This window comes from Sturnira hondurensis, unplaced genomic scaffold, assembly GCF_014824575.4.
Source record: "Sturnira hondurensis isolate 20B ecotype Veracruz unplaced genomic scaffold, ASM1482457v3 Scaffold0014302, whole genome shotgun sequence".
NCBI lineage: Eukaryota > Metazoa > Chordata > Mammalia > Chiroptera > Phyllostomidae > Sturnira > Sturnira hondurensis.
Genome location: NW_028086933.1, coordinates 4,714,925 through 4,742,184, shown reverse-complemented (window position 1 = coordinate 4,742,184; position 27,260 = coordinate 4,714,925). Strand labels below are relative to the sequence as shown.

Below are 27,260 nucleotides of genomic sequence, written 5' to 3'. Positions count from 1 at the left end.
TGACAAGAAAATCCAACAGTAACATGTCTACTGGTTTCATATTTCAAGAATTAGAATAGGAATATACCAAAACAGATTTTTTCATAAAAAGCTGAGTCATTAGGATCCTTCAGAAGGGAAGAAATCGGTCTTTAGGATAAATCTAGCTTCTGTGGGAGGGAGGGGGCATGTCCCTCAGATATACGGGTGCTGCTGGGGGTCTTATTGCTTTATTTACCACAACCCATATACTTCACTAGATTTATTTGTCAGTTAACTAACTTACCTCCAGGGCACTAGGCTAGGAAGGCAAGAGTAGCCTCTTTAGGTTAGTTATTTTGGAACATCCTTGCCCTGTTGCTTAGCATGACGAGGTCCTAATATAATACCTGGACCTTTCTGCCCGATTTTCGAAGAGGATACATGACCACGCATCATCCTCATCCACACTCCCCTTCTCCCCAATAACTCTCAAGTGCAAAAAAGCTTGCCAGGGCCTGCAGAAAGCACAGCGCCTACGAGGCTGGCGTGCATTTCTTTCTCCCTCCTACGGGGAAAGATCTCAGCATCTCTCCCCGCGGGCGTCAGTGGAATACTGAGCCCCAGCCCGAGCCCGAGCTCGAGCCCGGAGTGGGGAAGGGAGACGGTGTGCCAGACGGCAGGACAGAACGCTGGTGTCGCCCCTCAACCGCCGCGCTCCAAACCCCCTAGAGCGCTCGCCCTCCAGGCGCGCGGGGCGCCACGCAGCTGCGCGCACCGCCCCCGCAGGCCCGCGCCACGCTCCGCCCTGGACGCCGCTCATCCCGGCGCCGGGGCACGCGCGGGTGGGAGCGGGCCCGGCTCATCCTGATTTACGGCTCTGCTGAAAACCGCTTCGCTCCCACAGCAGCAGCACCGGCCGCAGCGGCAGCAGCAGCGGCAGCTGCAGGTGCAGCAACAAGTCGGGTAAGTGGCGGCCACGGCGCTTCTGCGGCTGTGGCCCAGTCTGGTGGGTGCAGCGGAGGCGGGCGGGTCGGGGTTAGAAAGGAGGTCCGGTTTCCGCATCTCAGCGGGGAATTGGGCTTCTCGGCCCCGCACCTGCATGAACTCATGTGCCCACGTATCCACTTTTGCACCCACGGGCTGGCGTGCTACAAGGCGGGGGCGAGGAGAGTCGGGACACCGGAGTCAAGGTCCTTGCCTGCCCTGCCCAGGTAGAGGAAATTAGGGCTTTTCTGCTAACCCTGTATTCTGGGGTTTCCGCTGGGCCCTTGAAAGCTTGCATACTCCCGGACCGTGCGATCACCCATTTCCCTCTCCAGAATGCCACCCCTTTCCCATTGCTTCTTAGAATCCTGACTTTCCCTTCCTTCACATCTCACCCGCGTTTTCAGCCAGGGTTTGCACATCATCCCAGAAAACTCGTGCTTAAACAGTCCAGTGTAGCACAGGAAGAGGTTCCCCTTTCTGCGGGCGAGGGGCTTATTTAACCTGGAAGCTTTGCTTTAGCTGTCTGGGGACCATTTGCACCTCCGCCTTTGAAGAAGTTGGGGGCCCAGGAACGGTACTTTTCAGCCTAGACCCTTAGCTGAGCTCCCTCTTTTGGGAGCCCAGTGCTTCTTACGTTTAAGTAGAAATCATTTCTGGAGGAAATAGATACTGCGCGCTGCTTGCAGAATTGGGTTGCTAGCAGTCATCTGTTGCTACGGCTAAGATAAGAAATTCCTACAATGAAATAAGAACTTCCTGTTATTAAGGGAGTTATGCTGATGCCTACCCGGTTCAAACACTGGCCATCTCTAGAGGTTGCCTTTAATGTCTAGAGGTTGACCCTGAAAATAGGATCAGAGACAAGATAAATCCATCCAGAACACCCTATTTTAATAAAGCCTTAGCCATGGTCCACTTAGATCAAATAATATTTATCACAGTGGATTCCTAAATTTTAGTAAGCCGAGTATGGAGGCCATTGTTCTTATAACACTTTGATTTATATCATAACATCAATAATTAAAGGACAAAATTAAGGGCAAACATCTCAGGCTAAAAAATTTTCAGCTGTGTGCTTAATGCCACACACAGAGTTTCAGTAACATCTTTTCTATTCTTTAGAAAACATCACTGAGCTTGCTCTCTTAGGACCTATTTTGGCAATTCATGCTGAGTTTTCCTTTTTTTTTGTATTTATGCTTATTGGGTTGTTAGTAAAATAGGGCATGGTTTCAGAGTTAGTATACTAGATTCAAAAGGGCAGGAAACTTGAATCCACATCTGGATCTGAACATTTTCCATCTAACCTTGAACTAATTACATTACCTCCTTGCTCCAGTTTTCTTACGTGAAAAAGAGGAATGTTACTCACCCTTTTTATCCTGGCCAGGGGTTAGCAAAGTTTTTCTGTAAAGTCCAAGTAGTAGGCATTTTTGGCTCTGCAGATGACGATCAGTTCAATGCAAAAGCAACAGTAGACAATATGGAAATGGGTGGATGTGGCTGGATTTGGTTTTCATTTAACTTAATTTTTTTAATCCTCACCCCAGGACATTTCTTCATTGCTTTTAGAGGTAGAGAAAGGGAGAGAGAAACATCAATGTGAGAGAGAAATGTCGATTGGCTGCCTTTGAACCCATAACCTGGGTATATGCCCTGATCCCTAATTGAACCCAAGACCTTTGGGTTTACAGGCTGATGCTCCAACTAACTGGGCTACACCAATGGGGGCAGGTTTTAATTTTACATTTTCTGCAAAAGTCATTGGAAACAAAGCCCTCTGCCCTTACGGAGATGAAAAACAACAGTCATTTCAGTAGGAGTTTTTAAACAGACACATCAACTCTCTGTTTTATGTTGCCCTGCCCAGGACTTCTAGAGTAATGCAACAGAAGGCTTTTGAAGAAAGCAGATACCCCTGGCCGGAGTCCTTTGAGAATGTTGCTGTGTGCCTGCCCTTCCGCTGCCCGAGGTGCGGAGACCACACCAGATTTAGAAGCCTGTCCTCGCTGAGGGCCCATCTGGAATTCAGTCACAGCTACCAGGAAAGAACCCTACTGACAAAATGCAGCCTCTTTCCATCCCTCAGAGACACAGACCTAGTCGCTTCCGCAGAACCCCTGAAACAGGGAAAACTGCAGAACTGTGGCAATGTGGTGAAGCAGAAACCCAGCTATGTTAACTTGTATAGCATTTCGCACGAACATCCCAAGGACAGGAAGCCATTCGAGGTGGTGGCAGAGAGGCCGGTGTCCTACGTGCAGACCTACACTGCCGTGGACCTACGTGCCGACTCTCTGGATGATCTGCGGTCCAGTCCCGGACTTCCCACCCCAGACGCCAAAGCTGCTTTCGAGGCCCACATCCGAGAAAAATTCAATCGGATGGTCGAGGCGGTGGACAGGACCATCGAGAAGAGGATCGATAAACTCACCAAAGAGCTGGCCCAGAAAACTGCAGAACTGTTGGAAGTCCGGGCAGCGTTTGTCCAGCTGACTCAGAAAAAGCAGGAAGTTCAGAGGCGAGAGCGGGCCCTGAATAGACAGGTGGACGTGGCCGTGGAGATGATCGCTGGGCTGCGGCAACGCCTGACCGAATCCGAGGAGGAGCTTCTCAGGAAAGAAGAGTAAGTGGCACTGAAACAGGATGCTAACCCCTTTGCTCTAGGCCACTTCCCGCCCTGCCCTGCCCACGTTACAACCAAATGTGAAGTAAGGTTTGGTTTTTATGACTTGCAGATACCTTGGCTGCATTGCTCAGTGATATGGTTGAATGTGGGAGGCACAATGCTTTCAATGTTATTCACCCTCTCTATGTATGGTCTGCAACCCAGCAACCTGAAAGTCAAAAATATCTAATTCCTTCTCACCATGGAAACTGTAAAGTACAGGTAATGTTTTCCAAGAGGAGAGTAGTGCCTTGTTTCTGTGGTGGGTGCCATTCCCAGCACCCACTGGTGCGCGGGGGGAGTTGAGTGGGAGGGCAGAAAATACGTGCCAGGGAGCCTTCCCTCTTGACAGACTCCACGTAATAAAGTCAAGAACTTGAGTTGCTGTCATTCAAGTATAAAAGTTTGCTCTATATACAAATAAATTTGGCTTCTTTGCCATTTTGGATGATCTGCCCACTGTAATGAAATGTCAGTTGCTGAGGATCCATTCAATTATACTTTTTATTTGAAAGTAACAGGCCTTAAGAAACCCAGAGGAAACTTTCTGATATTGCTGTGCTTCTGTGAATTAAGTTGGAAAATTTTCATTTTATAAAATGTGATGTCATGCTAGAGTAAGCCATGCCTGCTTGCAAAGAGTTGACACTGGTTTTCACAAGTTATAGTTGATCAGATAAGCGAATACTTCAAAACTCGTACTTGGAAAAGCATTTCCTTATCAATAACTATGGAAGTTTTTTCCATAACTAAACTAAACTAACCAAACTAAAAAAAGTGTATGCATTTATGTGTTTTTCAAATGCAGAATATTGGATTTAATTTTAAATGGAGGCTTGGAATATATAGGATAAAAGAACATAAAAAATTGATAAACTAAAACATCTTAGAAGGAAGGTTTCCAGATAATTTGAGTTCTGTTGTAGAGGTTGACTTAATTCCATACTTTCCCGCCCTCTGGCACTCTTGTTTATGTGTTGTCTCAATATGTAGAACTTCAAGTTTCTATACTTGGTAAGAGGCTGAGAAGCCCTATTTATGAAAGAGATCATCACTCACTCTACTGAACGCTTCCACTCTAACTAGAGGGAAAGCCTGCTCTGCTCCACTGGACATTTTTGAAGTTACATAGTGAGGGCAGAATTGATTCAGCCACTTATTTGCTTTGATCTCGGGGAAATGCTGTCCAGTGAAAAATGTTTTCCTCTTGGTGTGTGGTGTTTCCTGGTGGGAAGTTAGTGCCTTGACCCCTTGTGGCTCCAGGGTAACTAACATCACACCACCGGGATGATGGCGGATGGCATTCCCCTGCATGCAGAGAAAAGCTTAGAATTAGTTGTTTGTGTGTATTTGTTGTATTTTAATTATTGAATCTATTAGTGATCATCGAGGTGGGGTTTGAGGNGGTAAGAGGCTGAGAAGCCCTATTTATTAAAGAGATCATCACTCACTCTACTGAACGCTTCCACTCTAACTAGAGGGAAAGCCTGCTCTGCTCCACTGGACATTTTTGAAGTTACATAGTGAGGGCAGAATTGATTCAGCCACTTATTTGCTTTGATCTCGGGGAAATGCTGTCTAATGAAAAATGTTTTCCTCTTGGTGTGTGGTGTTTCCTGGTGGGAAGTTAGTGCCTTGACCCCTTGTGACTCCAGGGTAACTAACATCACACCACTGGGATGATGGCGGATGGCATTCCCCTGCATGCAGAGAAAAGCTTAGAATTAAATTTTGTTGTATTTCTGTTTGAGTCAAGAGCGGTGAATTAAAAAGGTAACCAAATTAGTTGTTTGTGTGTATTTGTTGTATTTTAGTTATTGAATCTATTAGTGATCATCGAGGTGGGGTTTGAGGTGGTGGCGTCCTTGAGTCAGGAAGACCCTGTGATGTCAGGGAGGGTCATGTGGTTAGGTCAAGGTTATGGTCAAGGATCTAGCTTTATTGTGGGTGGTGGATTCAAGGATGTCTTATTATTAAAAAGAACTGGTTAACTATCTTAAGTAAAAGTGGGCCATGCGTGGATCAATAATGATAATGTGTTTTGGTTAACCCAGTGCCATCTGCTGAGGACCAATTGAAAACTGAAAAACTAAGACATACTTGTAAAGAAGACTAACAGGGTAGCATTGTCTGTGTTCAAAGTCCTCCCTCCTCCCCAGGCATACCTCGGCCCATCCTCCAGAGATAGCCACTGTGTAGTTCAGCGAATGGTCTTCTAGACCTTTGTTTTGTGCATAGAATCACATGTACTTCATACACACAGAATGGAATCACGACACATGCCATTCTGCCACTTGTGTGTGGAGTTTGTTTTTGTTTTAACATAGTATGTTAGGCCTCTTTCATGCAGCAAACATAGAATTATGTTATTCCTTTTGGCTGTTGGGTGGTATTCTATGGTGGGGATGCATCATGACCGATTTAATCAGCTTGCTATTGAAGAATACACGGTTTTGTTCCATTTTCCTAGTATTAAAAATGGGGCCTCTGTTAAGGTCCTTGCACATATATCTTTGTTCACGTTTTTGTGAGTATATATGGGGGTAAAGCATGAGTTGATTTTTAGTATGACATTTTTTGGACTACCAGAAAAAAAGAGCAATGTCATTAAAAAAAACCATTTAAAATGAAACTACAGTGAGACTGCCTTAAATGTTTAAACATAAAATAAACAAAGTCTTCATTTTCTAAGCCTTCATTAGCCTTTCCATCAGTTTCTGTCTTCAGGCCTCAAATAATCATTCTTTTTGTCCATAATGTAGGACTGAAAGAGTTTTGTGTCCAGGAAGGACATTGGAGCTCTTGGTTTGATAGAGCATCTGTGGCCCTGGCCCTCATTGTCTGCAGGGTCCAGCCTCCCTGCCGCCTCCACCCCAGTCCCCTGAAATGGGGATGCAGAGTGAGCTAGCGGCCCACCTGCCACACCACTGAAACCAGGTTGATTTGACTAGATCTGCCTGGCTGGGCCATGCCCCTTCCCTCCTTACCACCTCCTCACAGGACTGAGCCTTCCACCAAAGAGATGACCTTTAGGAAAGTGCTCTTTTTTGGTTTTCATAGATTTATTTTTGGATAAAGAGAGGGAGAGAAACATCAATGTGTGGTTGCCTCTTGCATGCCTCCCACAGGGGGCCTTGGCTGGCAACCCAGGCCTGTGCCCTGACTAGGAATCGAACTGGCAACTATTTGGTTTGCAGGTTGGTGCTCAATCCACTGAGCCACACCAGCCAAGGTGGAAGCTGCTCTTTGACCGAGGAACCTACCCGACACTGTGCTCCCCTGCTAAATCCTTCCAAATGAGCTCTCATGACCCCTTTGTGGGGAAAAAGTAGGTTGTTATAATACATTTGAAATTGACTGAAACTTTGGAGAGGCAAACATCAAGTCTTTAATATTCACATGAGCTTCTCTTGCCTATGGGTTTTCCCCTCAACTTTAACATTCTTTCTTTCAAACTGTACTCTGAAGGCCAGTTCTGCCCTGAGGCCATCTATAGATTGAATCACCTCAGCTTGTAGACATTTACAAGTATTTATGCTTTGTAACAGAGGAGATTGTTTGAATTAGCAATATTTTAAACTTCCATGCTGGTGAGTCTCTTTGTACCTTTGTAGAGAGGAAGCTATGGGTTTCTGGAGAGCGAATCCAAGAAAGACATTTCTCTTTGTCTTCACAAAGTGCGTGCAATTTTAAATGTCCTATGAAAACAGTTATTTACTTATTCAATAGTATTCGGGTCTGCAGGATAGTGCTGCCCGTAATCAGGTAAATCAATCCCAGCCATCCCCGCAGGAAGGTATCCCTTAACAAGAAAGGACGGCTGCGAGTTCTAGCTGACTCCTGGCTCAGCTGGTCACCTGGGGTTTGGAGAACATCAGTGTGATAACAGTAATCCTGAATTTACTCGCACACTCTCTACTGCTGGTGAGGTCGGAAGGTGCTGCCTGAGCACCTGGGAGGTGCCCGGCACTGTGCTAGGTGTGTGTGGGGAGCATGAAATTCTTGGTATTTTTCCCTAATGAGCTTACACTCTACATAGAAAAATCAACATACCCAGGAACATGCCTGGGTTCAAACCCAGGGCTATGAACAAGTGCTTAAGTACAAGCCATGGTTTCCGGTAAAAACGTTAGAGAACACGGTTTTCTATTTAAAAGGCCACAGTGAGGAAGGGAGGACAAAGGGCAAGAATTTGCGTTGGTAATCAGAGGATAGGGACATTGAAGGGCCGCAGGGAGGCAAGAGACGACCTTTGAGGGGACTGTGTAATTTTGGTTCTGGACGGTACCCCCGTCTCCTTCAGGATGACACCCTCATTTTATAGATATGGAAAGTAAGGCCCAGAGCAATGGAATGCCTCGCCGAAGGACAAAAATTTAGTCTCAAAACTGAGACTGGAACCCAAACTCCCTGTCTCTCTGCTGAGTGCTTTTTCTATTAATTCACCGGGTCTCAGCCAGACTTTTGAAAATGTGATATTTGCCCAGAGTGTCAAGACCTAAGAAGTATTGAATCTGGCCCATTTTGGAATGGACTTGCTTCTTTGCTATTTTGAGAGGGCTGCCGGAATGACATCATTTATTTTTCTGATGTGATTAAAGAAAATGTCAGCTGGCATCATAGGTGTTGGGAAATGGAAAATGATGGTGTCATTAAGTACGGTTCTGATATTAAGCTTCCAGAACAAGAGCCCAGGGCTTTTAAGTTAACAAGGGCTTTTAAACTTGATCCTCTGCATGTCCACGCCCAGCCAGGGTGGAGCAGGAGCCCCTAGCCCTTGCTTGCTGCAAGGGGCTTCTTTGTAATTCCATCTCTAAGATCCAGCCTGCTCCCTAGAGAGCTCTGGTATAATCTTTTCCCTTTTCCCTTCATCATTTGCCCTGTTCCCCAGACCGGAGTCAGCAGAAAACCAATCATTATTGAGTGTGTGCTGACACTCACGGTACCTGTGCCAGGTACTGTTCTAGGATCTGGTCAAACAAGTGGTAAACCAGTGAGTCCAGGTCCTGCTTGAATGTCAGGAATAGACCAGAAGGTAAAATAGACTTCGAAAGGATCATCAGGGGTATGATAAAGAGATGTATAGGGGTGGCCTGACCCAGGTAGTCTATTGGGTTTCTATTCACAGCTGGCTGTGGGGCATTGGCCTTTAAAAAGGCAAGTTTGACTTGGTGACTTGCTTAGCATAACTAAACCCTCTTGCTGCTTAATTATGGCTTTCCCATTTTGGACGAGCTAAAGCAGTGCATAAACACCTTGGTCTCCAGACTGCTCCAGAGCTAAGACGCAGGCCAGGAAAAATCATGTTAGGTGTAGAGTTCAGTGGGACTGGAAGGGGTTGGTTTGCTTCACATTTGAATGCATTTATTTAAAGCAGGGGTCCTCTCTTCCCAGGCTATGTTCCGTGCAGACTTATAAACTACCGAAGGAAAAGACGATGTCAGGCACACCCTCTGAGGGATGTCTTGTGATAAAAGTTGGAGACAAGAACATTTTCTATTTTTCTGCCTGTTTCTTACTCTCTCCCTCCTCTCCTTGGACCCCACCCCACCCCACCCCACTCATTTTTGGCCTGAAGGGCTTGGAATGTAAGTGTTGATCTCCTTAAAACCAATAAGAAAAATTTGACTTCTCATTATTTTTAAATCCTTAATGAGATATATGTACTTCTTGGTTTATTCAAATAAGCCAAAAAAGAAAGGTAAGGCGAAGGGCTAACAAAAGTAGAAATGTTACGGTCCCATATGTGCAGCAGGTACAGAGTTCACCCCATGGGGCCCTGGGCGTGCTCGGGAGCTGCCCCGAGCTCCGAGCTCCGAGTCTGCAGCCAGGCTCCTGGTGCTTGGAGGTGGTTGAGTCTGACTTTGGGATTTGCCTTGTGGCTGACATTCCCNCTCATTATTTTTAAATCCTTAATGAGATATATGTACTTCTTGGTTTATTCAAATAAGCCAAAAAAGAAAGGTAAGGCGAAGGGCTAACAAAAGTAGAAATGTTACGGTCCCAGATGTGCAGCAGGTACAGAGTTCACCCCATGGGGCCCTGGGCGTGCACGGGAGCTGCCCCGAGCTCCAAGTCTGCAGCCGGGCTCCTGGTGCTTGGACGTGGTTGAGTCTGACTTTGGGATTTGCCTTGTGGCTGACATTCCCGTCTGTCTGAAGTGCTCTGTGATCAATAGCTAGACTATTTTTAGCCCGAGGTATTTTTACCATTTCATACACCTCTGAAGAGGTTCATAAATCAGTAATGTAAAATGAAATTTAAATAACTTGGTAGAGCTTTGCCTTTGGGAGGAGGAGCTGATATTAAAGTGTTGTTTAAGAATAGAAGAAAGACATCAATTTTAGATCCCACCCTCACTTCTGTAAGAGGTGCCTGTATTATAGGTTACCTATTGGTTTTAGGCCCCAGTCCTTGCCTGGAAAAAGATTTTCCAGCTAGATTTCCAGCTAAAGATTTTCAGCTAGAGATCTGGTTGCACATTTCATGCATTTAGCAGAAATTTGTCAAGGCCCATGTGCTAGGCCCATGTTAGATGCTGGGCCCATGTTAGGTGCTGGGAGTATCACAGTGAAGGAACAGGCAGGGTCTCTGATTTTACTAGGTGACTTTCCAATGATATGGGGTAAATGGCACTAGTCCTCTGCAGTGTGTGCTGTGACGAGGTGCAAGGTTCTGAGGGAGAACATAGCAGGTCGCCTAACTCACGCCTAGCCACATGTCTGGGACAGCTTCCCAGCAAGAGAGCCCTGAGGTTGGAGGGATCGATAAGGATGGGAGCTTGGGAAGGGTAGGTGGAAGGACCCTGGTGGAAGAACAGCATGTGTAACAGTAAGAATCTGGCTGAATGGAGTTCACTGGTGCTGGAGCAGCGAGCTGTGTGATGTACATTATTAATGAGGCCCCCACGTGAGGCTACAGGATGGCCATGAAAGCTAGAAAACCAGGGGACTAGACATACTAGGTGGTTTATTTATAGTAGATTACAGTATGTGATCTGATGGGTGCGTCGACTCTCATTAACAATGCATAGTGCAATGCCTGTGTAGAATCAAAATTACTGTGCACTTCCCTCTGTCTCTGCCTCTGCTTCTGGAGTATGTTGTTCACCTGATAATGTCTTTCTTTTCTTAATGAACCTGTCTTTAACCAACCTCAGAAGAAGTAATTGAGAGGGTTAAAATGAAATAATATTTATGTTTCAGATCTTATGGCCGTCTTGTAAATGAATGAGTCCATGAGTGAACAAATATTTTTTTCTAAATAAAACTTTGATTATACGGAAAGGGCTTGTTTTCACTCAGTGCTTCCTTATACTGTGTGTGGTTCTGAATGCCTGTAAATCTTAGGATACTGACAGATTTCGAGGCCTGCAAGTCATTTGGCAAAATAATGAACTTCAGGACAGTCTCTTAAAATATACTGGTGTTTTTTCCTTAGTATCAAAACCTTGCTTTAAATAGGCATGTTTCCCACTGAGGCTTAAAACTTGAAACCCTGGGTTTAATTGTATTTACCATTTTTATAAAAAGAAATAAGAAGTCCAAGATGGGGCTGGAGGTAGCCTAGAATGAGTTCATTTCCCCAAAGCACTTAGTCTATACTCACACCCTGATTGAATTACTATCCGGTTTGCTCTTATCTTCTCGCCGGGCCTTCCAGCTTTCACACTGTATCCTGAATCACAGGGTTGAGAATCCAAAATGAAACCACACAAGTCTTTCTACTCTTCTGTCTGATAGCATCATATTATTCTTTTTCTTAGTCACGTTCTGTAATTACACATTTATTTTAGTATCTGTTGCTTTGAAGGTCTGCTTCTCTCAGTATATCCGGGCCCAGCACATGATCAGCCACATCCAACCTGCTACATGTTTTTGTAGAGCCCATGAGCTAAGAATGGTTTTTACACGTTTAAATGATTGGAAAAAATCAGAAGAAAAATAATAATTCATTACATAGGACCGTTATAAGAAATTCGAATTTCAGTGCCCATGAAGTGGAGTGAGGAGGAAAATAACGTTTTGTTACGCAGCCATGCTCATTCATGTACATGTCATCTGTGGTCTGTGCTAGGCAGGGTGGAGTAGTTGTGACAGAGACGGCTGGCCTGTAGACCCTGAAATGTTTACTCCCTGGCTCTTTACAGACACAGTTGGCACATCTCTGGGTTAGACATTAAGTTCCATGAATATAGCCGTGGGTTCGTGAGAGCCCCAGCAGTAAGCCCAATACCTGGTAGCATTCAATAAATGTTTGCTCAGTGACTGAATAATTAAATGTATGGATTGTGGCTGCATGTTGTGTTTTAACCCATGTTCCCCGCCCTCACCAGAGCTGTGAGGTTCCGGACTGCTCTGGTGCACAGTATGGCAGCAACTCTCAAACTTTTTGGCCTCACTTCCCCTTACGCCCCTAGAGAAAAACATGAAGATCTCCAAAAGCTTTTTTCGTGTGTGGGTTTTATCTACTGATACTCACTATATTAGAAACTAAAACTTAGAAATTTGAAAAACATACTATTTCATTTACAAATAGCAATAAGAAATCCATTCTTGCTAACAAAACACATTTCTCTGAAAAAATAACAATTTTCCCAAGAGCAGTTTACTGGAAAGAGTGCATTGTTTGTAAGTTTTATAAATATTTTTAATGCCTGGCCTAATAGAAGGCAGCTGGACCTTGTTAGTTTTTCTGCTTTTAATCTGTTGCAAATTTGCTGTTTTGTTTGAAGTAGACGAAGGCAACGCAGTCTCACACACATATGTTGTAGGAAAATGGAGAAATGTCTTAATATTATTTTCAGAGAATAGTGGGTATTCTGCTTTGATACAATGCCAAAATTCAACAATTTGTACTTTCTTAAAAGTTAATTGCAACATAGAATGTGAAGTCATATCAATGAGTATTTTATTCTGCCTTGCACTGAAATCCGCATGAATGGATATTTTACTTTTTGGAGCATAATTATTAAAAATGTCACAAATGCAATGTAGTTAAATTCTTTCTTTTCCATTCAGGAAATTCCCAAAATCCTTAGGGACATAAGAGGTGTTTCTGGATATTGTTAATCCAGGCTGCACAGGATGTGAACGGGGGATTTGAAGTTGTGCACACATGTTCTCCCACACTCACCCACTGCACTTCTTACTGTTTCCAATACAGATTCCCAAACACCGTCTCGGTATGATGAATTTCTCTACTCTTTGTTTTGTGTAACTTCTCTTTTAAAATTAAACCATCAGGTTTGTTTTAACTCCTTTTGTTTTAGTTGATGCGAAACATCCATACACTGGAATTAGGTTAACATTGGTGCCAGGTTGGTTGGAAAATACAGAGGGTATTGACTTCTCAGCTTCAGGGCACAAGATAATTGGATGAGGGGAAAGTTGGAAAAAAGATGCATGTCCTCTCCCGACATGACATAGCACTCCATGAACAGCTAGGAGCATTCATGTTAATTCATACAAGTTTTATGTGGAACCAGTGGCAAAAGATTACATGATTTAAAAATATAGCCACGGTTATAAGCTGTGTTGCATTCACATTGTTTTCTTGATTTTGAGATGTAAATCCTGTGGGGTTAAGCTGTCAACTATTGCTGTCTTATATTTTGAACGTACAGCCTGAGAGCCCAAGAATAGTAAATATATACGGAGGGAAAAAAAAGACTAGAAAAAATGTTGACAGTAGTTACCTCTGGGTGGTGAGATTGTGGGTCATTTTTATTTGTTTCTTGTCCTTTTTAAACATTAATTCCAAGTATTTATTGATCATTTGTGATGTGGTATGTATTGTGTTGAACAATGGGCTTAGAGCAGAGAACAAAAGCTAATTCAGCCCTTACTCAGATCTTCCAAATAGGTCAATTTTCACATTTCTCATAATAAGTATGAAATCGTTCTATAATGACATAAGTATAGTAATTATTATAAAACCAAAATGAATTGGAAAAAAGTGTCTCTATTTTCTGTGTGTTGTTGTTGTTGTCTGTTGTTGTTTTTGCTGGGGGGAGAGAATTGTGAGTTTTGGGTTGTATTTCTGTAAGTACAATTCAGTGACTGTTTCATGACAGTTAATCCAAACATCACCCAGGAAGTCTCTACAATGGGCTTTGATGCCAGGTGAGTTAAAGCCTTCATGTTGGGAGGAGGAAGCAGGAGCCTTTTTCTGAGCCGTGTTTTCAGTGGCGCCTTTGAGCTGTGAAGATACTGTCTCCAAAGGATCCCAGCCGTGACTTGGAGCCACAGAAGGGCTGAATGTAGCGTTCAGATGGGCCCTCCACTATTTCACTGCTCGTTAAAGATTTGCAGCTCATTGCGGAGGCAGATCAAAGCCAAATGGCGGTGGGGCTTGAGTGCTGGCTTGGGTCCATGGCCTGGAACAGCTTGGAAAGTGCACATCTTCGGTGTGGAAACATCTGGGAACAAACTTGATGATGAAAGAAACCCCCTTTCCAGAAGGACTCTTATTTCCCTTACGTGAATATTTTCTGACTACTAAAAGATAATGGAATTACCGTGGGATTAGGGTTTACGTTTGATCCTAGACAGGAAAATAGATGCATGGTGGCTGGTATAATGAGCAGTTCTTCCAGTGAGTCACTTTTGACAACCAGTCTCCTTTCTGTTTTTATAAATACGTGGTTCACAAGGTTTTGCTAAGACATTTGACTCTGTAGGAAGGCTCAGTGTGGCACAATATATTTGTGAGAGAAAAATCATGACCAATTATAAAAGCAGCTCACTGACTAGTCAGACAGAAAGGAGTTGGAAGCCTCAACCAGCTCTTCGGCCCAGACTTTCTGTGAAACTGTGACTCCTGAGCGGGCCTTCCCTGAAGTTTCTCCTCTTAAGAAGTGATGGAGCTCCGTGGAAAATAAAGATCAAGTAGCTGTTAAATGGTGCAGAGAAGGCCATGAATTTAATCAACTTTAGAACAACAGCATGAGGTTAGATTTTTCAAATAGGATTCATTTATCTAAAATGAAAGAGGCTGGAGGGGGATGTTGTTTAGAATCTTGCTAAAGCCTAAATTGAGCATGGCCAGGAAAATGAGGGGCACCCCTCAAAGGCTGAGAGAGGCAGTTGTGACACTATATCTGACAGGTAGTAATGTTACGGAATTCCTTATCCCCAGTGGGGGTGGCAGAACATACAGGAACATGACCAAAAGGATCTTCATGATTTCTTATTAATTGAGGCAAGTCAGATGAGGAGAGCTGTGATACTGGACACCCATTGGTAGTGTTGATTACCTGGAACCTGACCTGAGAAAAAGGCTGAGCACCAAGGTACATGGATACATGAGTGTGTGTGTGTGTGTGTGTGTGTGCGCACGTGTAGAAGTTCTGTGGGGATGTCTACCAAAATGTTATTTTCATACTTGCAATAGCAAAATATAAATAAAATATAGAAGTAATAAAGTAACATTTTTTTCTGGATTTGTGAATCCACAAGGAATTACGTAGGTAGAAGAGTATTGTTTGAGGTATTTTGTGTAATTTATTAGGGAAGAGCAACCTGCACAATTCTCCTATGTCAACTAAAATAGCTTTCCCAATGGACCCTGGATCTACTTCAAGAGAGGATTTCTCAGACTGTTTCATTCTTACCTCAGAAATCTACAAGCTGACTCATTTTATACACTTGAGCACTCAGTGTGACCTCTTGCTCCCATACCTTCTTCCCTCCAGGTAGTCTTTTCTCCCCTAATAGCCAGACTTTTAAAATGCAAGTCAGAGCTTTTCTCAGAAGTGTCCAGTGGTCTCCCACTTCTCAGGTAGAGGAAGGTCCAGAATCATCACAGAGACCTCTGAGGCCCCACCTGGCTCCCTGCTCCCGTTGACCTCCCCTCCCCCCGCTCTGCGCCCGCCACACAGGCCCTTTTGCTGCACCTTAGGCCCATCTGCAGATTCTCCCCAGGCATCTGCATAGCGTATTCCCACTCCCTTCGGGTGTGTGTTCAGGTGTTACCCCATCCTTCACCCCTTCCCTTCTGTCACTCCCTGTCCCCTTGCACCCAGTTCCAGCTTTCTCTTTTCCGTTTATCACCACCTGACATTTCCTTTGTATATTTTATAGTGACTGTCTCCTACTAAAATGGTAAGCTCCAGATGTTATCACTGGAGTGGAAGTTCACCTCTTTTGTCACTGCCGTGGCCATGCCGTCCAGGGCAGTACCCGACACGGAGCAGACAATAAATGTGCTGAATGAATGAATTCCTGTCTCACATCTCCATTTTGTGTTCTGACATTTTTCCTTGCAGAGAAGTTGTTACATTCAACCATTTCCTCGAAGCAGCAGCGGAGAAGGAGGTTCAAGGGAAAGCTCGGCTCCAGGACTTCATTGAGAATCTGTTGCAGCGGGTGGAACTGGCGGAAAAGCAGTTGGAATACTATCAGAGCCAGCAGGCCTCAGGCCTCTGCCGGGATGTCAGGGAGCATGTGGTAAGTCACCGGGGTCCAGCCAAAGAGTGAGGTCCTTGGGTTTGGCAAGATATGGTCAGGAACAGGGGAAACGGGAGCTGGGGAGTGACTTGCAGGCACTCTAGAGACATCCTCCGAGAGCACTGCCCGGCGAGGCCTGTGTTGTGGAGGTGAGGTAGGTGGAGCCCAGACAGCCAGAAGTGAGCTTACTTCTGGATGCACCATCTCCAGTTCTTCCCCCTCTGACTCCACGCACACCAAGCCGAATTGGCAGGAATCGTTTTCCATTTGTAGAAGAACAGAGTTTGAAGCATTCAGATAAGTCATCTGTCCCAGCCTCGGTGTTCAAGTAGATCAGAAGATAGGAGGGTGTTTTTTCATGAGGGAATCTTACGAAAGCTTCAGCCCTTCTCAGCAAAGCAAGATTTAACTACCTATATACTTTTCTTAGTAGGAAGAAAAACACTATTCAATAGCCTCTAAAGTGTAAGCATTCTTAAGTATATTTTTAGAGACAGAAAAATTCAAAGGCAATAGCTCTGTTACAGAATATACTTTTGCATAAAGTTTTACATATAGTTTCAGGGGCTTAAGAAATCACGAGAGTCCAGATGAAAACCCTAGTTATGGGTGAAGGTCCAGACTCTCATAGCGGCTTGATCAAGTTTCCCTGGTCACTTTGGAGGGTGTGGGGAGGTGAGATAACCGTGCTCTAGGTGAGGGGTGTGGCGTGGGTGGTGACATTTGTCCTCTATATTTCCTTGGTGGTATAAACAAAACCAAAGAAAGGCCTTTAAAATGCCAAAGTGGTTTATTTATAACATTTTTGTTATTGAATTTCATTTGTACTTACCTCCTTCCCAGAAGATTTTAAAATGATCCTTTTACTTCCCCCCAAATGGACTATATCTATTAGGAAATAGGAAACATTTATGCTAATCAACAGTTTAGTAAGATTGCTGTTACTGATTGACAAAAACTTCAGTTTGAGCATTCTGGAAGCCAAGATGGAAAGGAAATAGGGTTAAGTAATAATAGGAGAAATAAAATGAAGGGCAGGTGAGTAAAAGAAGGAAGATGGGAGGGAGAGAAACAGATTACAGGAAAGAAAGGAGAAAGGGAGGAAGGTAAGAAATAAGAAAATCTTACCCAATGCTTACTGTATAATGTGCACTCAGTAATACAAGTCTCAGAATCTTCCAGAAACAAAGTAGACTGACAGGAAGTACACTTGTTATATCTCTGAGGTTTCTGTGTTCAAAGCAGTTTCAGCTACATAACATATGACATACTTGTTATTTTCTGGGTGGGTATCTGTGGTTCCCCGAGGGTGAGCCTTTACTCCCCTCCTTGATTCCACTGTTACTCCCTGGGAGGCTGTGCGAGTGTCCGGGTGTAGCTCACTGGCTGGAGGGCCCCTCCGAGCCTCTTCTACCTTCTTCTTCCATCTTGCCACGTTTCAGGAGAGGGTTGTGGCGTGAGGTCAGAGAATTCACATATGAGGTGAAGAGGCCTGCTTTCCAGATCATTCTCACCTTGATCATTCTCATGTCTCACCTCCCTCTGACAGGGCAAGACAGTTTATCTTCCTGGACTTTTAATTCTTCTATAAAATGAAGCAGTTAGACTAGATGCTCTAAAAGATCTTTTGGTCTCTCAGATTCTCTGCTCACTACCTGACTTGGGTGGTTAGGAATTCTAAGATCGAAATGTACATAACCCAGAGCTAAGAAATGTGTGAGATGCTACTATGCTAAGCCAAGAGGATCTTAGAAAGAAACCAATGGAAAGCAAGTGGGAAGAAAGGAAGCCCATTAGTTCTCTCTCTTATTTATAGTTCTGTGTTCACTTCCTCTGTTCAGTTTATTTTTCCTGCTCGAAAATTGAACAACTTTCCTAAGACATAACCAGTCATTATTTCTTGCCATGCTGTGCCATGTGATCAAAAATTGAACAGCATCTCTACTCTCTGGTCAGGTGTATCTATAAAATTATTTACACATGTACACACATATACGCATAAGTACCCACATGCACTTATGCATATATACCTATAAACAAATATGGTTGGAAATTAATAAATGTTTATGTTCAAGCCCTCTATGTCCCAAAGCGTGAATGACGTAACCTGCCTTCATCAGACTTGATTTACCTGGGGAAGAACTAATTCATTCAAACACAGCGTAGCTAAGATTACAGCAGGGAATTTGGACGGGAGAGCTGTTTGCGAGCGAGTGTGACCACACCGTAGGGAGAGCATACATCTCTCCGAGAAGACCAAGAAGGAGGTGTTTGATTTCGGAAGGGATTTAGCAGACGCCGTTTCCCCTGTTTTCGTGTATAATCCTCTAACTCATGATGGACCGCATCATGAGGCATCCACAGACCCTGAGGCTGTGTCTCCTTTTTACTTTGTCTGTTTCACCGTGACAACACACACTCACCTAATGAAGTTAGGGGCCATGTCTTTGATGTAAGGAGAGTGCTGAGTCTCGACTCCCAGGGTAACTGTGGCTCCAGCTACACAGAGGAACTTGGATGCTTTTCGATGGAGAAGCTCTGGATCATATTTCCATTAACCTCTGGTCCGGCTTAGTGAAGCTCCAGAGCACAGAGACACCCAGGCTCATTTCCTGGAGCCTCACTTCCTGCCCCTTGCCCCCTGCCTGCCAGGAGATCTCTGGCCCCAGTGCATCCAAGGAGGGAGCAGAGCATTCTGACCTCGGTGCTTTCCTGCTCCCCCCCCCACCCCACAGACACACATCAGCCCCTTCCTCCAGAGCAGCTGGGAACACCATGCCCTGCCGGCCTGGCTTTTGCCATGGCCAGTAACTACAGAAAGTGTGAATCTTCTTTGTGGCCCTTCTGCTCCCCACCCCAGGGTCCTTCTCCTCTTTCTTCTTTTTTTCATTACCACCTTCAGATAGCAACAAAATTTCTAGATTGGTGTACAAATTCATTGTTTTTAAGGTGCCTTCAAGCTTCAAGATTCTTTTGTGCTCTAGAAAGATTTCCTTCACCCCTCACATTTAGTGCCTTTTCTGAAATAATGTTTCGGCATCTGTATCTTTCCCTTGATCCCCTTGAGCATTTTTGTTCTTTTTTCACCTGGCTGGTTTCTAAAAGTGTGCTCTGCTTACTCAGATACTTTTTTCTTTACGCTCTGAGAAGGGCTGTCGAATTAGATGCAAAGTGACCTAGTATCCCATCTGCCAGAATCACGGACAGAGCAGCTCACACAGAAGGTCAGGAAACAGCTTGGATAATCTTATTTTGAGGATTGCATTTATGTCCTGCAGGCTGCTAAATTAGGACTAGCAGTAATTCATTTAACACTTATTTATTGAGGACACAGCGCTTACTGAATGCCAAGGAAACTGCTGGGAGTGAGATAGATGAGGTCCCTGCTCTCGGTGAGGAGGGGCTCACAGTAAGCAAGTAAACAAACAGTGAAGGTAATTTTGTACAGTGATAACTACTGTAGAGGAAGAAGTAAGATGATCTGTTTGAGATGCCCACTTCAGTGAAATGCTCTCACGAAAAGCCTTGCTGAAGAGGCAGCTTCACACTGTGACCTGAATAACAAGAGGGAGCCAGCTCTGAAAATTTGCAAGTGGGATGTTCTAGACAAAGGTATAGGATTTGCAAGTGCCTTAGGAGGGAACAAGCTTGGCACGTTCCAGTGCTAGGATGTGAAGTCAGAGAGTTGGGAAGGATCCAGGTCATGCCAGGGCTTGCAGGTCATGGAAGGAGTTTGGATCTCTTCCAGAGCACAGAGGGAAGCCATTGGAAGGTTTTAAGCTAGAGACAATCTGTGTTTTAGCAGACTCAGTCTGGCTGCTCTCTGGGGAATTGACTGGAGGAATGTAAGAATAAGAGATGGGTTAGGAGGCTGTTAGGGTGGCAGGGGAGAGGAGGTGGCAATTTGGATGGAGTGGAGGTAAAGGGAAGTGATGGGTATAGAATATATTCTGGGAGTAGAATTGACAAGACCACTTAGCCTTGCTGAAGGATTAGATTTAGCAGGTGAAGGAGAAAGGAATCAAGAATGAGTCTAAGGCCCTGGCTGGGTGGCTGGCTTGAGTATCATTCCCAATGCACCACAGTTGCTGTTCAATCCCTGGTCAGGGCACACATAGGAATCAACCAATGAATGCATGGATGAGTGGAGCAACAAATTGATCTCTCTGTCTCTCTCTTTCTCTCTCCAAATCAATAAAAAAATTTTAATTAAAAAGAATGAAGCTAAGTTTTAGCCTGAACAATTGAATATACAGTGCTATTTTTACAAAGGGGAAGTTGGAAGGAGGCTGGGTTTCCCCAAGCCTATTATTATAACAACCTGAGACACCATTTTGGTGTTTTAGAAATACTTAGACTGGCTCTCAGTTCAAGGCTATTTCTGTTTTTCCAACCTGGACACTTGATCAAACACACTCTTCATCCCCATCTTCATACACTCCTGTCTATACCAAAAGAAGACAGAGTGGACTTGGGAAAATGGAGGTAGGTGGATGGGCCAGGTGGGCAGAGCCTTTCCATCTGCCCGAGGCTCTGGGGGCCCAAAGGAACAGTGGCCTCCTGTGTTCATGGAGAGGAGAGCATATGAAATCTATAGTGTGTGATAACTGGTCCCACCTCCACCCCAAACCTCATAATCTGAAGGATCAGTGCAGAAATTCTGGTCTAGCCTGGATTCCACTTAACTTTTTGTGTATATACTTCCTTGCTCTTGTACTTATGTGTACAAACACACACTTTTTAGGGAGGCTGTGCAGAGTGGAGACTTGCTTTGGCTAAGAAGATGCCACGTTGGGTTTGAAGTCCAGCCCTAACATTGGTAAAGCATTGTGGCTTTGAACCAGCTACTTAACGTGTCTGCCTTAGTTTCCATATCTGTAAAATGGGGATTATAAAGTCTCCTCTTAAGATTGTTTTGAGGATTGTGTTTGTTCCTTGGCGAGCATTTTACCCAGTATGTGTTGTACAGAAATGCACAATTTATGGTACCTATATGAGAGGTTTGTGCCTCATCTTTACCCATCTTTATTTGTGCTTTTCTCTTTTTATAATACGTAGTAAGTTATTCTTATTTCCTGAGGTCCCAGCAGGGTCCATTAGTGACATCCACAGGTGCTAAGGTTGTGGTTCTTAAAACTACAGGGACTCCTTTGAACATTTGAGGACACTGTTGTCCTTTCCCCCCGAGAGCGAAGCAGGAGAGTGTATGCACACTTCCTGTCTGTCATAAAATTCCAAAGGGCATTGTGTCTACATAAAGGCAGTAAGTCATCAAACAATATGTACACAGTTCTGTTTTTATTTATAGATTTTAGAGAGTGAGAGAGAAACCAATTTGCTGTTCCACTTACTTATGCATTCATTGGTTGATTCTTGTATGTACCCTGACTGGGGATCAAACCCAGCACCTTGGGGTATCAGATCAATGCTCTAGCCAGCATGCTACCCAGCCAGGGCCAAGCTATATGTATACATACATACAGCAGAGTGAAAAAATTGTTATGCCTCAGTATTAATTCACAAAAATGGGGGAGGGACTTAAAGGGAGAAAGATCCTATATATGTGTGTGTATGTGAGTGTGATTTACACATACGCTAAAGTCTATGAAAGGAGCCCAGGTGAGAAGCCCTAGTTGGTGAGGGGAAGGGGTAGGATGGGCAAGAAGGTAGAGATGCTGATGCCTCTGGGGTTCCCAGAGCTGCCAGCCTGGTGTTCATCACCTGTCCCACCTTCTTTGTATATCACATAACCTCAGGACCCTCATCCAAGGAAGGGGCCTTTTTCTCTTCAGATTTCCTAACCTCATGCCGAAACCCGCCAGTGTGAGCAAGGCCAACAATGATGCTGACTTCTCATTGTCAAAAGGCAGAAGGCAAGAATGCCATCTTGCCCTCTTCCGGACATGATCCTCAGAAGTTACGGAAACTTGTTTTTGGTTTCCTGCTGACGAAAGCCCAAGGGGCAGACAGGAAAATGGAGGACGTGATCCTGTTATGCTGAGCTTCCTTCTTGGGTATTTGAGTCTAGCAGGCACACATGTCTTGGCAGCATTGAGTCCTGGCACAAAGATGGCTCTTTCTCCACATTTTCTTTGTCATCTTTATCTTCTGTTGGTCCGCCTGCCATTCCTTGTCATGAAGGCGGTCAGGAACAGAAGGTTTGGAATACACTGGCCTGGCCTATATGACATGGATGGTCACATCTGGATCACAAAATGATAATTATCGATTTATTTTGAAAATGATATTCCTAGCTCGGCCACAAAAGTGCCTGAAGGTATTTTAATGGGAGTAGAAAATAATTCCAGTGATAGAGGGCCTCAGACAATTGTGGAGTGGTTGGTCTTCGTATGCTCTCCTTTTAGAAATGAGGTATTTTAGGCAATAAACATTTTATGCCAATTTTCCCCTCTGTTGATACACTGTGACCAGACACAGCTGTAGTAAATTAGCTGCAAATACAGTCTGAATCCGTCAAGAAATAATGCTACATCATTCCAGTTTTTAATAACATGTTTCTTCAAATGTTGCTCTGTTGCGGGGCTCTTAGACTTGTTGAGACTTTTGAGATCTGCTGATGTTGGCTTCCTGGAAATCTCTGAACAGGGAGGCAGCGAGTCCCTGAGTGAGCAGAGGCTGAGCCTGAGACGCGCCCGTTCACTGCTGGGGCGTCTGGGCAGTGCTGCCGGCGGTTACCACTTCCTTAACAGAAACACCATCTCTTAAAATCATAAGCAAGATTTTAAAAACCAAGTTCAATCTTCAAGTTAAATAATGTTTTTTTTCTTATTGTTTTCCTTCAGCTTACAGATATCTCTTCAAACAGGAAACCCAAATGCCTGTATGTATTCTTTTTATACTGGGTCATTTCATAATGTTTACATAATGTTTTTCTGTTGCATCTTATATAGCACCTGTAGTATAAATGGTTTTGAGGATCTTGGGTAAAAATTTACCTGCTTATATACGTAACTTTCTAAAATGTGTATGTGGCTTTTAGCTATGCCAGTTGTCTGTTCGTATATGGAAGTATGATCGTACTGTACAATATATAGTGTTATATGGTATAGCTTTCTCTGATTGAGGTATAGTCATAATAGCTCTATAGTACTGCTACTGCAGGGTGTATAGTATATTGCATATATTCATTTACACCATGAATTGTATACTTTATAATAGCTGTACCACAGATGTGTCTGATCCTCTAGTAGTCGCTTAACGACCTCAGATTAACTGGGAAATATCAGCCCTTTAGGACAATTGTCTCAAATATTACATTCAAATAAAAGTGCAATGGAGGCCTTGGGGTCTTTCTTTTCAAGGAGAAAATAACTCATGCATTTGGGACAACAACATAATGCATCTTCACTCACAGCTGTTTTTTTTTTTTTTTCATTGATTTCTTCTGACCCCCAAGGCCAAGGACATGAAATAATCCATAGTTTAGGAGAAGTAAGCTAGACTGAGGAGATGGATCTCGTTCAAGTAAATTATAAATAAAATCTGAACCTTGTCACATTCACCTATTTTATGTGTGTCAGTCATCTATTAAACTAGTTTGATTCTGGAATAAATTGTGATAATGCTTCATAATAATAGGTATTCATATGTTTCTACGTAGTAGTTCCCAATAGATGATTCCAACCTGGGATTTTTTTTTTGCTTTGGATTTGAAAAATAAAATTTTTGTAATTTATTTCTTTAATTGCCCCCCCCGCCCCAAAAAAGACTCGTGAGGTATGGGTTCTGCTCCCAACTTCACCATCGACTACCTGTATGTATTGTATTATCCTGGGGAGCCATTTACATTTTCCAGTTCTCAGTTTTTATCACTGGTAAATGGGACTAGTAATATTTCTCTGAGACTGTGATATCACTTCATTTCATGGAGCGATCCTACTACATGTGGGATCACTTCATGAAGGTCACGGGAATTTTTGAAAGAAAAATACCAATATGTATTAGTTGTTGTACTGGCAGCATTATCGCTGCCCTGGCATGCAGGAGTGATTGTGCTGTGGGTAGCTTCCGCTCTTTTAAGGCCTTAAAGAAGTCTTTCTGCTCATCTCCCCTGCTCCTCCCTGACCATCTGCAGAAGCCGAGGGCACCCACATTCAGTGTGCAACCACCCGGATCTCAAGACTCATTTTCATGCAAAGGGAAGGAGCTACCTGAAAAAAGCCAGGGACGACAGAGCCAGCCTGCAGCCTGCCAAGTCCATTCACGAACAGGCCGAGACCCCAAGAGAACTCTGCAGACCGCCGAAGAAAGGAGAGCCTCTGGGGTTGAGCCGGAAAAGCAACATCAGGCCCAAAATGGCCAAAAAAAAGCCAACAGCGCTCGTGAACATCATCTAATAGGGTGGATGGCCTGGACTATCATTGCTGGGCTTTGGGGAGTGTCGTTTCAGGGGCCAACAATAATGTTCTTTTTCACACATCCCATAATAGGACACAATGGGAAAGCAGAGTGAGAGTGCATAACACTTCCTGTCTGTCCAAGCACATGGATTAACCAGAATTTAACAAACAGGAATCTTCGTGAACCAAACTTTTACTATACGCCTCTTATAAAACCAAGAGGCAAATTACAAAAAGAATTTTTTTTAAAAAAAGCAGTCTTTCCAAAAATTTTAGTAAAAGAAAGCTCCAACTTCTACAATAATTAGCCCAGTATCCAGTACTTTCTGCATCTGGCGTTCTATGCAGTGGTGATTAGTTCTCCGACCCAAGGCCACACAGGATGTCAGGTCCTGGGAAAAGGTTCATGTTTGCCTTTCACTGCTTGCTGAATTATGAGACACGGAATAGGAATATAAAGTCTCTTAATAGCAGTGAAATAAAAATATTTTTGTTTTTAACCTGCCCCTCAATTAGTTTGAAAGCCTCCAAAATAAGAATTCCTGTTTCCCACAGTACTCATTTGTTAGATTTCGGTTCTCATCTCAATGGACTGTTTTCCAGTTTGCGTAATTCTGGTTTTTGTTTCCCTGGATGCACGTGTATTCCGATTTCGGTGCCCGTCTGTTGTCTTCCCCGGCAGCCTCTATCCTAATAGTTGTTTCTGCTGCTGTGGTTGGGGGAGGACATAAAACACATTTGATCAGCAGCCATCAGGAAAAGGAACAACGGCACGGCCACTCTCTCACATCACAAGTTCAGGGTCCAGGTGGTCAGAGCCGGAGGGCTGCACAGGGCGAGCGCGGCGAGCCGTCCATCCGGGAGGCACTGCACCCCTTTCCCGAGACCTTCTCTGGCAGCCTCAGTGGCCTCTCTGCTAGCTGCGGGCGTGGCTGTCTCCTTGCTCGCCTCACTTGTCCACCTCCTGCTGCTTCTGCGCCCTTTCATGACTGAAATACACATTCTTACCTTTCAACCAGGTGTCTGAAGTAGTCATTGTACACTGCTTTCTGAAGTAGTTTCTGAAATAAGCAGCGCATGTGGGATCCAGAGCCTGAGACTGTCCTCCTCTCCTGCCCTGAAATGGCCTTTGCTTCCACAAACACCCATTTGTTAAGAATCTCCCGCTTTATGACTTTCTTCAAGAATGAACTTTCGTGGTTTTTAAACTTAATATTATCCTCAAATCTCCTGCAGAGTTTACAAGTGCTGACATCCTCCTGGAAATAAGAATAATTATGTCCACAAATATATACATGTATACATATATATATAACATACAAAATATATATGTTAAGTATATTAGTTTATTTTTAAATACTCATGGAAAAGGTGTGTGTTTGTGGTGGGTGGTTTTTAAACTATCTATGTTAGCTCGTGTAAATTGAATTCTGTCACTTTAAAAATTAAAACTGTAACCTAATTAACATTAGTAGAATTATGATTGTTATTACAATAAACGTCAGATTAGCAGTGCATTAAAAATAGGTAATAAAGCAATTACTTAACATGACAGTACATTGAAAAGTATAACTTATCATTATACAAACATTTTTAAACTGTTATAGTGAAAATATTGATTTTTTAATCTTCACTTTGACCTTTGGCTCTTGGGGGTGGGCCATTCATGGGGTGTGAAGGCAACTACCAAGTGGGAAAAACATTGCTGTGAATATCACTGTTTGGGCTAACACTGTAAAATTGTGATGTTATAATTAATCTTCTCCAAGGTTATTTATTACTGATGTTCATACCATGATTGCACTTTAGCCTTTATACACTGAAAACTGACTTGGTGATGGTATTGCATGCTGATGGTCCTATAACGTGTGGGCAGCCACGACTGGTTTTTAAAGGTGGTGTAACCAGACTCTTTTTCTAATGTATTTAATGTGAGGAACATTTTCACTTTTCATTTGACATGCCAAGATGCATATGCCGAGAGCTTTCTTTGACAGTGGTACCCGTGATCTTTAGAAAGCACCATGTCGTCCTCCTCTCTGTACATTACACAAGGGAGGTGATTTTTTAAGATGTATTATAGTTCATTTAAGTTTCAACTAAAGTCTGACCTTCACACAAGCAAATGCATCCCACGTGTTGTGCTTCCTCAGGCACATACGTTTGTGATAGAAGCGTGACAGCTGGCTCACTCCGGCAGAGAGCCCACTTCCACGCCGTGGCCTGAGCCGCATGCCATGTCCCAATTGCGTCTTTTTATTTTATTTTTTGTCTACATGGGAAGCCAACCTTAGAGTTGCTCTTTGGAAGGAATCACCAGAGTTCTGGAAAAACATGTTAAAGGTTAAACTCAAGAATGGATCTAATTTGTTTTATAAGTAAAATAATCTTTATTGGAACTGTTTTTTCAATTTTTTTTCCCCAAACTAGGTTACAGATTCTTAACTGCAAAATTCAGAAGTCTTAGACACTGTTTTCTAGTATTTTGCAGGGTCGGTCAGTTGTCTGCAAGTTGGAATATTCTCTTCCAAGAATTAAAAGGGAAGTTTTTAAATTATGAAATATAATAATAAAGCTCTATTTCTGATTAATGTGTTGCCATGTTTTGTCTAGTTGAAATGTGCCTGGAGAGCCAAGTGTGCCAGTCCATTACCAGTGAACAAAATCATCTTTTATGAAGAAGCTCTTCCTTATACACACGGTCACTGTGATCTTCTATCTGTACGCTTTCTTGACGAGTTAGGTTGATCGTTTTTGTTTATCATAATGTCTGTATCTCAAAGTTCTTTTTACATATGTTCACACTGAGAACACAAGCCCATTTGGTACTTTTCT

The 27,260-nt window shown here is 43.5% G+C and overlaps 1 protein-coding gene across 1 annotated transcript; it reads left to right on the top strand.

The window, feature by feature from the left end:
* The first annotated feature begins 758 nt into the window (after positions 1 to 758).
* Positions 759 to 27,016, top strand: ZNF365 (zinc finger protein 365). The gene is made up of 5 exons (XM_037062695.1): positions 759 to 924; positions 2,819 to 3,574; positions 15,885 to 16,065; positions 22,869 to 22,906; positions 24,161 to 27,016. Exons 2-5 carry the CDS (start codon positions 2,832 to 2,834, stop codon positions 24,420 to 24,422), a joined length of 1,224 nt encoding a protein of 407 aa, XP_036918590.1. The 5' UTR covers positions 759 to 924; positions 2,819 to 2,831; the 3' UTR covers positions 24,423 to 27,016.
* Positions 27,017 to 27,260: the final 244 nt, after the last annotated feature.

Excerpts from the sequence above, each read along its gene's own strand:
- ZNF365 (XM_037062695.1), top strand. The coding sequence starts at position 2,832 with ATGCAACAGAAGGCTTTTGAAGAAAGCAGATACCCCTGGCCGGAGTCC. Across the intron at positions 3,575-15,884 it reads GAGCTTCTCAGGAAAGAAGA|AGAAGTTGTTACATTCAACC; the intron begins GTAAGTGGCACT and ends TTTTCCTTGCAG. Across the intron at positions 22,907-24,160 it reads AACAGGAAACCCAAATGCCT|AAGCCGAGGGCACCCACATT; the intron begins GTATGTATTCTT and ends GACCATCTGCAG.